Source organism: Lissotriton vulgaris, chromosome 4_1 (assembly GCF_964263255.1).
Source record: "Lissotriton vulgaris chromosome 4_1, aLisVul1.2, whole genome shotgun sequence".
In the NCBI taxonomy this organism is placed as follows: Eukaryota; Metazoa; Chordata; class Amphibia; order Caudata; family Salamandridae; genus Lissotriton; species Lissotriton vulgaris.
Genome location: NC_141691.1, coordinates 2145233353 through 2145245683, shown reverse-complemented (window position 1 = coordinate 2145245683; position 12331 = coordinate 2145233353). Strand labels below are relative to the sequence as shown.

At 47.9% G+C, this 12331-nt stretch overlaps 1 protein-coding gene across 2 annotated transcripts; it reads left to right on the top strand.

The window, feature by feature from the left end:
• Window positions 1-8372: 8372 nt before the first annotated feature.
• LOC147725276 (uncharacterized) lies at window positions 8373-12077 on the top strand. 2 transcript variants are annotated; one of them, XR_015309960.1, is made up of 3 exons: window positions 8373-8471; window positions 9226-9351; window positions 11147-12077. XR_015309960.1 is itself a non-coding variant. In XM_086966565.1 (2 exons), exons 1-2 carry the CDS (start codon window positions 9213-9215, stop codon window positions 11542-11544), a joined length of 537 nt encoding a protein of 178 aa, XP_086822691.1. In that variant the 5' UTR covers window positions 9197-9212; the 3' UTR covers window positions 11545-12077. The 2 variants fall into 2 exon arrangements, 1 of the variants encoding a protein (XP_086822691.1); XM_086966565.1 differs by lacking the exon at window positions 8373-8471 and having other exon boundaries at window positions 9197-9351.
• The last annotated feature ends 254 nt before the right edge of the window (window positions 12078-12331 follow it).

The window sequence follows — 12331 nt, the reverse complement described above, 5'->3', positions numbered from 1 at the left end:
CGATGGCCGCGAGGGGGCTCATGTAGACGTTGAAGAGGGTGGGGCTCAGCGAGGATCCTTGAGGGACGCCGCAGATGACTTCGGTGGCCTCTGACTTGTACGGTGGTAGACGGACTCTCTGTGTTGTTCCGTCGAGGAAGGAGATGATCCATTCCAGAGCCTTCTCCTGGATTCCGACGTTGCTGAGGCGCTTCACTAGGGTGCGGTGGCAGACAGTGTTGAATGCCGCGGAGAGGTCTAGGAGGATGAGGGCCGCTGTTTCTCCTTTACGTGTGAAACCTTGCTCCATCATTGCAAAACACAAATTACCTACATATGGCCCTAAATTGCGATTACTTAAATTGCCATCGCATTTAAGGAATCACAAATTGAGATTCCTTAAAAGTAATGCATTACAGTAAAAAAAATAGCGAATTCACTAATAGGGGGTGCAAATTACCATGAAGATATACTCATATGCAGATTTCAGGGGTTCAACAGGGTGTCCTTTTGACACCCTGGCACCCTTAAAATTGCATTCTCAATTTGCAATTCTCTAATTGAGAATCACGAATTGAGAATGTCTTCCCGTTCATTCTTGTGGGCCTCTAGGCCCATAGGAATGAATGGGGAGGTTTTCCTTAATTGCGTCTCGCAATTAAGGAATGTTTAGATATCGCTATTTTTTATGCGATTTTTTCATGCATAGCCTTTTGCTATTCCTTATTAGCGAATCCTTATTTTTCGCTAATAAGGAATCGCAAATTGCGTTGTTGATGCATGGGCCAGTAAGTCATTTACAATGTCAATAGCTTAAACTCTTGCAAATGCAAGATCTATTGCATTAAAAGTGCTTGTTAAACATCTTACTATTTGTACTTCTAGAGCACACTAATTTCATTTACGTGAACTAACTTTTTTGTCGTCTTTTTGAGATGAACTTTTAAAATATGGACACATTGTTTAATAAATGAATTCATACTTTGATACTTGCTTTTAATTTGGAGTGATATTCATAATATAAAAAAACATGTTAGTAAAACTGAAAGCTATATTTGACACTCAGAAAAAGGAATAACCGCCATCTAAAACGTGCATTGGCAAATTCAATAGGATTTGCCCATGCAAAACCTATTGGGTTTGTCAATGTTTTTTTACATGTTGCACAGCAGTTGAGCTCTGTGCATCATGGCTTAAAGGGAAAACAAATGCTGTCACGTAGTCAATTCTGGCTGCCTCATTGTGCTTTAAAAAAATATATCTGGATACATTTTTTGGTTTGTCTGACACTTTTAAATTAATCGCCTTGTGTTGACGTGCATTTCAAGTGTGCTTGTGAGCTGTATGATTTTTTTTCCCTCAATGCTATTTAACTCGTCTTCTCTTAGTTTATACGATGCCCTTTCCTTCCCCTAACCCATAACCGAGATCAAAACACGTTTATGACATTTTTATTTGGAAAACGTTGTGGGCTGCATTTCATTTTAGTTAAATCCTCAGTCCTTCACCTCATACCCCCACTTTATGTTACCACCAATAAGTGCACACTGCATTGCCTTTCTCAATCAACAAGTCTTAGCAGTATTGCGCAGTCTCAGTAACTTATCAACTGCACAACTACTCACCGAGCTAAAACCAACAATAACTGATTATGAATCACATGGGCGAAACCTATTGCATTTACCAGTGCTTGTCTTTTTTGTTTCTCAGATGCTGGTGTCCCGGAGCTGAGGATACTCCTGGTTGGTAACTGTGGAGCCGGGATCAGCGCCGTGGGGAACACCCTCCTGGGGAGGAGAGAGTTTGAGTCCAAATTAGGAACACGGTCAGTGACCCAGGAGTGCCAGAGGGGGCGCTGTGAGTACAGGGGCAGACGCCTCACTGTGGTGGACACCCCGGGGCTTTTCCACACATCCCGAAGTAACGAGGACATCAGTGAGGAGATCCGCCGGGGGCTGCTGCTCGCCGCCCCGGGGCCCCACCTGGTGGTCTTTGTGCTTCGGGTGGGGCGGTTCATTGCAGAAGAAGCGGAGGCGGTGGAAGTGATCCGGGGTGTGCTTGGGGGGGAGGCGGAGCCCTTCATGATGGTGGTCTTCACTCGGAAAGACGACCTGGACGGCAGATCCATAGAGGAATATATCAGGGGCGCTGAAGGAAAACGCAAAGAAATCATTGACAAATGCGGGCGTCGGTTCTACGCCATCAACAACAGAGCACATGGGAGAGAGATGGAGGAGCAGAGGCGGGAACTGATGGAGGCCATGAGCAGGGTGATGGAGGGGAACAGAGGGGGTTTTTACTCACGAGTCAAGGAGACAAAGAGCTGTTCTATCCAGTGAAGGGAGGAGGCCAGGGGCAGCGCCACCAAACAGCAGTCACTTCACGCGGGGGCCACAGGGGTGGGGTGGGGGGAACCCACACTCGTTTTGGGGCCGACACTTAGGGGCAGATTTATGAGTCCCTTGCGCCACGTTTACGCCGCTGTTGCGTCACGCAAGGCGGCGTAAACGTGACGCATCCCTACGATCGATTTACAACGTGACGCATCTAGGCAGATGCGTCACGTTGTAAAGCCCTGCGCCACTTGTGGGCGTTCCGGCGCAGGGTGGGCGTTCCGGGGCAGGTGCGCCTCGCAAAAGTGGCTGAGTGAAATCTATGAGATTTCACTCAGCCACTTTCTACGTCAATTCCTTACGCCAGCTTGAAGCAGGCGTAAGGGTGACGCACCATGCATTGTAGGGGTGGCTCCTGTGCATTGCAGGAGTCATGTCGCACTTGCGACATGACTCCTGCAATGCGCCGCCCGTGCACCGAGAGATGCGTCACGCATCTTCACTGCCTTGCACCATGGTGCGCCGCATCATAAATGCGGCGCACCATGGCTGGCGGAGCTGTGGCGCACTGTGGCGCACGTTAACTGGCGCATCCCTGGGGATGCGCCAGTTAACATAAATCTGCCCCTTTATGCTCATCATCAGACTCTCAACCTAAACAACTAAACAAGAGAAAACAAGCACAGGCAAAGGCAACAGCTCCCACCCTTTGGCTTTGCTCATCTGACTCAGCTCCCCCTCCCAACCCCCCCCCCCCCCGCTGTGCCAGGGCCTCTCTGGCCGAGCTGGGAACATCTGCAAATCGACCGCCATTCCAGGCATGAGGACGCATCCCCGAAGAGATGTGATTTCGAAAACTTCAACCAATGTAAACAAGCTATTTTTATAAAGTATTTACAATAAGTCGCATCTATGTGCATGTACATCAAGTTAAATTTAAATTTACATGCATAATGAATTCTTCCATATGTCACAATAAATGTTTCCAAATTCGCTGCCATTTTTGTCTCGTGTGACGTCCAGGCAGTGGTCGAAGTGGGGGCAAAAAAGTAGGAGAACTGTGGCAGGAGAATCAGGGGGCGGGAATAACCCAAGGATTGGCTTTGTGGGCAAAGTCAGAGGTGTGGCTGGAAATAGCATTCACATTTTTAGAATTTCTTTGACATTTCACTAACCAGTTACAGCTTATTACATTATTTAATTCAACCAACGGATACAGGTTTATTTTAATATTTAATGAGTTATTGACATTAAAATACATTCAGAAAGTGAAATATGTTTCCAATCACAGAAGGTCCTCAAATACGTATTAAAGTGCAAGCCATTTGTCTCTGAGCCTTGCAGTTTCTGTCATCAGCACTTCTCCATTTTTCCACAAGAGCAGTTCAAACATGAATGGGAAAATATCCTATCTTGCAAATGTTTTCCATATAATATCACTCTGCTATATTTGCCGCATAATGCACCATCTGTTGCATAATTTGACGATTTTAACTAATATATTGTTGGATCAAAAAGCACTAAAATATGTGACTTGTGTTTCGGAAGTGGAGGGCCCTTTGCAAACGTTGACTGGTCACCTATCTCAGTGCTGGGTTTGTTTGTTACGCTGGTACTAAGAAAGCACCATCATTGCAGAGACTGTTAGCATGTGTAACATTTTCAAAATGAAGTATCAGAAAATAGATTGCATTATGCTGTCGCCTTTTCTTTTGCTGCATAATCTAGTCAACATTGCACCTTAATTTTGTCCTCTTTTGCTGCATATTTCGAGTGCCTCAAAGCAGGCAGCACATGTTAAAAGTGCTTGTGCATGAGTCAGAGAGACTGGGAAGTTTGCAAACTTTTTTCCTGTGCTTGCAAATGCTGCATTGCCAATCCCTGGTGAGTTGCAGCTACTACTGCTGAAACAAGGCAAATGGAGGCAGAGGCGGAACTAGATCCAAATTTCGGGGGGGGGCGAAACTTTAAGCAATAGGCTGAGTGGAGCTTCAGGGGCTCTTAGAAGGGGTGAAACAACACCAAAGCATCATTAACATGCAAATGGTCTTTTAACCCCTTCACTGCGGCGGCTATTCCGCCGCAGTGCTAAGGGGGCGGGGCAGAAATGCGGCGGGCGCATGCTGGTGACGGAACCGCTCCGTCACCAGCGTCGGTTGCGCTATGCTTATGACGGAGCGGTTCCGTCATGGCCCCGCTCTCTCAATAGAACCCTCAGCGCAGGCGCGGAATTCGCACCGCGCAGGAGCGTCGGGCGGGCCATGATGGAACTGCTCCGTCATCAGTACAGCGCCACCACAGCTGATGGCGGAGCGGTTCCGTCATCAGCAGAGGAGGGGTTAAAGACCTGTGAAGTGCTAGGGTGCAGCTGTGTGTGTGCCTGGGAAGCTGTATCATCCCGGGCAGCCACACACGACGGGGGGGGTGGGGGGGGCTGAAGCCCTTTGAGTCCAATGGGCCTGAACGAAGGTACCAATGGGTGAGGCGGACTTAAGCATGGGCGAATTTTGCGGATCTCGCGTTCGCGAATTTTGCGGATTTGCGGATTCGCAATCCGCAAAATCCGCGAATTCCCGCGAATTTGCGGATTTTTTTTTTTTTTTGTGTTCGCCCGTGTTTCTGCCAGTTCGCGAGGGTTTTTACAATTTCGCAATTTGCGAACTTACCTGTCGGGTCGCAAGTTTTGCGAACTTGTTGTTTCTACATGTCCAGCCTGTTTGGGACACTCTTCTTCATCACTGCCACTCTCTGTCACCACTGCCACTCTCTGACTACTCATGCCACCCTCTGGCCCACCCATGCCACCCTCTGTTTCATCACCACACCCTCTGGTTGTCCAGTGTACATTATTTTCGGCAAAGCAAAGCACACCTTCCCTGCCTCAAGTGACCTGAATTAATTTGGGGCTGATTAATGTGTCACAGAATATTTTTTTAGCTGGCACCTGCTTCCTTAGTGCGCCCTGATTAGTGATCTTTTGCACTTGCTAAGTGCTTTCATTGTTGCAAAATTAGTTACAACACCTGCCCTGCCCCAACTGACAATAATGAATTAGGGGCTAATTAATGTGTCACTGAAAGAATTTAAAGTTCCAGCCTGGCACCTGCTTGTCTGCTCCTTTAGCTGTAAATCAGGACCTTTGTGGCATACAGTTAAGGTCAGAGCAGGGTCACACAATAGTTGCAAGCAGGCAACCGAATTCTGGAGGGCCCCCTCAGGAAGCAATACAAAGAATCGTTACAAATCATGAGGTTGACCTTTTGCACCTGCTCATTGCTTTTGCTGAAATCGTTTTGCGGTTTTTTTCGCGCTATTCGCGGGGCGCGGCGTTGTGCGAAACCGACCGCGGAAGCCGCCAATTCGTGCGAATGAGCATTTTATTTTTTTGCGGCTTGTTGTTTCGCGAGTTTTTTTGCAGTATTCGCGAGCCGCTTGCAGCGCAACACGCGAATTTACCCCAAGGTCGAGTACGGGCGCGGCCATTTTGTTTGCGTGACGTATTTCCGTTTCCGCCCGCTATGTATAATCTCGCGCAGTAAGCGCATTGCGAGTAGAGGTTCGCACGAGATCGCGCGGGAAATCTAGAGGTTCGCACGAGATCGCGAGGAAAATCTCGCGCGAACTGACTTTCGCGCTTGGAAACGGGCGCCGGCCATCTTGTTTTTCATTCATTTCCTGTGTCTGGGCATGGTGTTTAATCCTCTTGATATCTTTCCCATCCTTTGCTTGTTTTCAGTTTTTTTTTTACGATTTTGCTTCTTATCTATCCCTCTCTTTTCCTAGCTGTATATTTTTGTCTTTTCTGCTATTTTTCTTTACTTTTAAACTACTTTTGTAAACTCTTTTCTTTTCTTCTTCCCTATCCTATTCTTTCTTAATTTTCTACTTCTTCCTACCTTACCTGCCCAGACCATGGTCAAGCCAGGCGCCGTGAAGCTGCCCAGGCACTTGAGGGCCGCAGCGGCGGCGGGGAGTAGTGCTGGACCCAGTGGCAGGACAGCAGGCGTGAGATCGAGGGGGGAGCAGGTGACGCGCCGGGAGATATTCAGCCCGGAGGAAGTGGGCGCGCTGGTCTACTTCGTCCAGCGCCGCCTGCCCAGGACCATCGCGGGAGGCGGCAGGATCGCGGCCGGCGGCTATAACATGCGGGAGCGCCGGAAGCGGTGGGAGAAGGTGTGCTGGGCCATATCCCACCTCTACGGGGTCCAGCGCACCTACAGCCAGGTCACCCATCGCTGGACGGACCTCCTGGACCGCGAGCGCGACCTGCTGGACCAGCTCGGCTTGGAGATCCCCGGGCTTGGTGAGTAGTAGTAGCCATTGGCATTTAATCACTCACTACTATGATGTTTTCTCCTGCTCTGTGTTGTTGTATTGCAAATATTTGTTTTTTACATGGAGCAAGCCAATAATGCCGCTGATGACGATTACATTGTAGTTAAATTATATTTCAAAATCTTCTGTGCATTTCAGGTGCACTGCTCTCCTTCTCAGTGGGGTTGCTACTATGCTTATTTGTTTTCTATTTCGTGGTCTCATTGGCCTGAGTAACTATTATGTATGAGTGTACTTAACAGAACTGCGTAATGCTAGACACTAGGGGGCAGATTACATTTACAAGCCCCTTGCGCCACGTTTACGTTGCCTTGCGTGACGCAACAGCGGCGTAAACGTGCCGCATCCCTGCAAGTCATTTACAGCATGACGCATCTAGGGAGATGCGTCACGTTATAAAGCCATGGGCCTGCACCACAATGGGTGCGTTCCTAGTACGCAGGGTGGGCGGTCCAGCGGCTGTGCGCCTCGCAAAATTGCCTGCGTGAAATCTACAAGATTTAACGCAGGCACTTCTGCGACGCTGCTACGTCAATTCAATTCCTTATGTCTGCTCGAAGCAGGCGAAAGGACTGACACAGCATGTAAAGTATTGGGTGGCCCTGAGCATTACTGGAGTTGCATTGCGTTGGCGACGTGACTCCAGCGATGCGCCGCTCTTACGTGACGAGATGCGTCACGCAAGTGCCTACCCTTGCGCCAGGGCGCGCCGCATTGTAAATGAGGCACATCTGCCGTGTCGCAAGGGTAGTTTTGCGTGACGCATTTGATCTGGCGCATCTCTGGAGATGCGCCAGAACGCGTAAGTAAGTATGCCCCTAAGGGGCAGAATTGCAATTACCGTCGCATCCCTGCAAAGTAGCAGGGATGCGCCATTAATTGTGCGGCCCGCTACCACCACCAAACATGGTGCGCCGTATTTGCAATGCGGCTCCCCATGGGCCCAAAACGTCACCGAAGCTTTACTGCTGGAGTTGCGTCGCAACGATGGCGCAGCTCCATCAATGCTCTGGGGTACCCTATCTCCCCAATGCTGGGTCAAGCCGTACGTCTGCTTCAAGCAGGTGCAGGGTTTGTGTGACGCATCATTGTCCTAAAGGTGACTGATTGATATTTTGTAGATTTCCCTCAGCCACTATTAGGATGTGTTCCAGCGCAGGAATGCCCTCCCTTGCGCCGGAACGCCCCCTGATGGCGCAGGGCTTTATAACGGGATGCATCTCCCAAATGCGTCACGTTGTTATAATATTATACGCCGCACCATGGCGCCCTTTTTTGTTTAGCTGCTGCGTCACAAAAGTCACGCAAGAACGGCGCAAAAGAGCCGCAAGGGCTTAAATCTGCCCCTTCCTTTGTAACCCTGACAATAAGAAAAATAGTGGCGGTGGATTGATAGTTTGACTATTTAAATGACTGGTAATGTAGCAGGCAACTGTTAGTGTTGTCACTGATCTGACTGAAATCACAATGGAGTTTGTCTGTCACTTTGCGTCTTGCCTGCGGACTGCTGCCTGCCAGTCCTAGGTGAACGTTTCAGTACTTTGTTTAGTGAGTTACGTGACTTTCGAAGTCACAGGTCCGCAAATAAATAAAAAGTAACCATAATCAATATAATTTCGCGGAAATATTTTGTTATTGTTCTTTTGAAATGTTTGATTTGGTTGACATTGACAAGCAACAATCATCCATGTTTTCTGTTCTTTCTTTCATGTTGTACGTCAGCTCCCCCCAGGGGCGAGAGGAGGACACAGGAGCAGCAGGCGGCGGATGCTGTTCATCAACAGGGCCAGGATCGGGCAGGCGAGGGCTCCTCTGCTGGCCCCAGTAAGTTTTCATTTTAGACTAGTACCTATTTTTCCTAGCGTTCCTCATTTGAATTTTTTCAAAATTGTCTTTGCTCTTCTTGTAGACTGTATCTAAATTCTTATCCTGCCTCTACTATGACTCCCTGTGGTATTACTAGATTATTCTTATTAGTCTGTCTGTGTAGCTAACTAAGATTGCACGGTTGGCGAAACTCCCATGATTCTAGTCAGCAATAGCTCTATCAACTTAGTGCAGTCCTCTGGGATTGTCCATAATGTCTTTTGAAGTGTTCTATCTGGACTCATGCTTGCAAAAATTGCAAAACCTTTCGTTCAGTCACTCTAGTCTGGAGGACCAAAAAACACAGATTGTATTTAAATTTAAAAGCTTTATTAAAAGTAAACACATTTATTAAAATGAAGTCATAATAAAACTAAACGTTTAACTGATAATGGAAAAGTGGTTAGTGCTGACGATTAATTGAAGACATTTCTTGTGGTCGAGCCGAGCTCTCACCTGGTTTCAACTTGATCTTGTTGTTAGAAGTCCATCTTCTGTCTGTGTGGAGAAAAATGGTGCGTGTTAAAAAATCAGCCTTCATCAGTTGTGCCAAAAAGTGCAGCAAGACAACCTTCCCTGGAAAAAGGGACATTTTTTTTAACTTTAACGTAGACAGTCACAAATTACATTGTTTTCACATGTCTTCATTCCTAGACCAAATACTAGTGACTAGTGAGTGCTTTATTCTAAGATTCTTAAATGTACTTTGTAGGTGGAACATCTGGTGGCGGGGCCAGTGTGGTGGTGGTGCTCGACACGGAGGCGGAGGGCAATTCATCATCAGGGGAGGAGGCGGCGGCGCCGGATGTGAGAGTTGAGACGGTGGTGGCGGCCAGAGGTAAGCTCTTATATATTCCTTACTTATTGAGATTGAAGACTAGCTGGGAAGGCAAGAATATGAGATGCATGGCTGGGTGAATGATGAAGCAATGATGGGTGGAAGGACAACAGCCTGGGTGGGTGACACAGAAACTGTATGTGTCCATATACCTGGATCATGCTACTATCTGACTCTTAGATAGCATATGTGTATCTAGAGCAGGGGTACTCCTAGTACGGCCCGCGGGCCGGTGGTGGCCCGGCAAGCCTTCGTTGGCGGTGCGCTGACCTTGCAGACAATCACTGCTCCCCCGGCCCCCACAGAGCAGAGGCTTTTTTGTATTTCACCTGTTAGCGCCCCTGCATCTCCACTCTGACAATCACTGCTCCCCCGGCCCCCACAGAGCAGAGTGGAGATGCAAGGCCACAAAGAGGTGAAATAGAACTAAGCCTCTGCTCTGTGGGGCCGGGCAAGCAGTGATTGTCAGGGTGGAGAAGCAGGGGCGCTAAAACAAACAAAGCCTCAATAATATGTTAATGGTCTTTTAAAGACCTGTTAAGTACTTTGGTGTTGTTGTCTGTGTGTGCGCGTTGAGGAAGCGGTCTCAACCCGGGCTGAAGGCTGACACAGATAGACACACACACAGTGAGATGACAGAGGGAGAGGGAGGGCAGGAGGGAGAGAGAGATGGAGGGAGGGCAGGAGGGACAGCAGGAGGGAGAGAGATGTATGTAAATGCTGGGTCTGGTGGCTCAGTGGATGAGGGCATCTGCTGCAGGGACCTGTGTGCAACCTCATGGTCACAAGTTATCGTTTTGCTTTAGCCCCGCCCCCTCTGACTCCGCCCCCACCAGTGCGGCCCTCGGCCCCAAACTACACTGTAAATGTAGCCCCTGAGAGAAAGTTTGTGAGTACCCATGATCTAGAGAGAGTAGACGGTCAGTGGATGAACTAAGTGTAACTTTGAAGAGCATGTAACACTAACACTGCACCCGCACGTCCGTTCCAGTGTAGGAAAGGCAAGGAAAAGAACTTTTAATTTTGTCCAAATACTACCATAAATAGTAGCAGTAGTTTGTATTGCAAGCACTGCATAGATCCGGTTATTATGGTGGCCACTCCCTACCTCTCTTAATAAGTTTAGTAGTACTCAGTCATTCATGTGTGGATGTATCACTGCCTGTCACTCAATAAAAAGCAAAGCACCTAAAGTCATCCCATATATAAGCAAAAACATCCCATGTGAAGTGATAGATAATCAGATTATTTATCTTCTTCAATTTTCCATTTCTAGTACTCATTTCCACTGTAGGGTGAAAGTTAAATTAATTAAGCAGTAGCCCTTGAGTTGTAACAGAGTATTCTCAGTGCCACCCGTAATAGAAAAGTAAGAGATTCACCACCTGCATGTACTGGACGGGTACAGTAACGCAACGGCAACGCAAGTCTAGGTCACTCCTCATGGCGTGCGTCTCTTTTTCTCGGGTGCAAGTTTACCGCGCTGGCATTATGCCGGCTTGCAGAAAATAACGTACCAATTTTCCAAAACAAGAGACAAGAAGAAGAATAAGACTGGTGTACTTTCATAGTCGACTCCAATGGAAGTCCACAGTGCTCATAGAATTTGTTCCTTAAACTCCCACTAATGTTAGAGCAAGGATGAAGAAGTGTGAGGTTAGATAGATACTGGCCTCAATAGTTATGTAATGCGCTTGCAAGTTGCTAGTTGTACTGCAGCACACATTTCTGCTGAATGATTGAGTTAATCTTAAAGAGCATTGGTTACAGACTATGTCTTTCTTTCTTCATATAGGTTCTCCTTCCAAACGAACAAGGAGGAAGGAGCTGGCTAGAGCGGCCCGGCAACGGAGAATCGAGGCCACTGTTGCGGAATATCGGCGGCTGGTGGCCCTGGAGGACGTGGAAAGTGTGCGGTCGACAACAACGACAACGTCGTCCTCCGTGGCCTCACCGGCTGCCACCGTGACCCAGCACAGTGGTCCACCGAGACTGAGCCGGGCTGCCAAAGGCAAACGCCACCGCCGAGCAGCAAGGCCAACAGCTGCTTCTCACAGGCCTTGCACCTGCAAGGCAGTGAAGGCACGCCTGCGCCGCACCACCCTGATGGTGTCCCGCCTTCAGCAGGAGCTCGCCTTGCTCCGCGAGGAGCATGATGCCCTGGCCCAAAAAGTGAACAGCATCCACCCATAGTGTCCCTTGCCCCTTTTTTAGAGACTTTTGGGGGGTGGGAATTGGGAGTTGGGTTTTTGGGGACTTTTGAAGGACAATCGTTGGGGTTAGGGAGGGTCTTGCGGGAGATTATTTTGTTAGGGATATAAATATACTTTTTCAAACTTTATCTGAGCATACCTGTTTTTTACTGCTTGCCTGGTGGGTGGGGGTTTAACGTTGACTGTTTTCCTGAAAGTTTAGTTCCATTTTCTTCCTTTAAGTGTAAATGCCCAAATGTTTTCAACACTAAGTGCCTCTCACAGACTAAGTGAAGTGAATCCAAGAGTCCTAGGACTTTAGTAGTACTACCTTCAGGCTCTCGTCTCTCGTACTAATACTCCATTATACCCCCAAACCACCAAACGCTTATCTTACCTGTAATTTGTGTTTGAAAGTAGGGCTAGGCCCAGGGCTGGCTCCACGGGAAACACCGAATAACGTTGGCAATCTTGGTCGGATAAAATTTCCTCATAGCGGTGGTAGTAGTGGTGTGACACAGTGGCAGTTGCATGCCTATGAAAAAAAAGAAAATGAAATCTGGTTTGTCCTCCTGAGCAATTCAACGGTACAACTGAGAATATAGCAGGTGACAGAAGTACAGTAGAGCAGTGCCACATTGTAGCCTAACAAATGGTAAAGTATAACTACTAATTCGGTTGAAGTTCTTTCACATTAGCAATGGTTCTTTGTCAAGCAGAGTAAGAATATATCATCGACAACTGTGGAAAGAAAGAATGCGACAGTACAGGGCCTGTGTGGAATTATT

Coding starts and splice junctions, on each gene's coding strand:
- LOC147725276 (XM_086966565.1), top strand. CDS start 9,213: ATGTACTTTGTAGGTGGAACATCTGGTGGCGGGGCCAGTGTGGTGGTG. Junction 9,352..11,146: donor GACGGTGGTGGCGGCCAGAG/GTAAGCTCTTAT, acceptor TTCTTCATATAG/GTTCTCCTTCCAAACGAACA.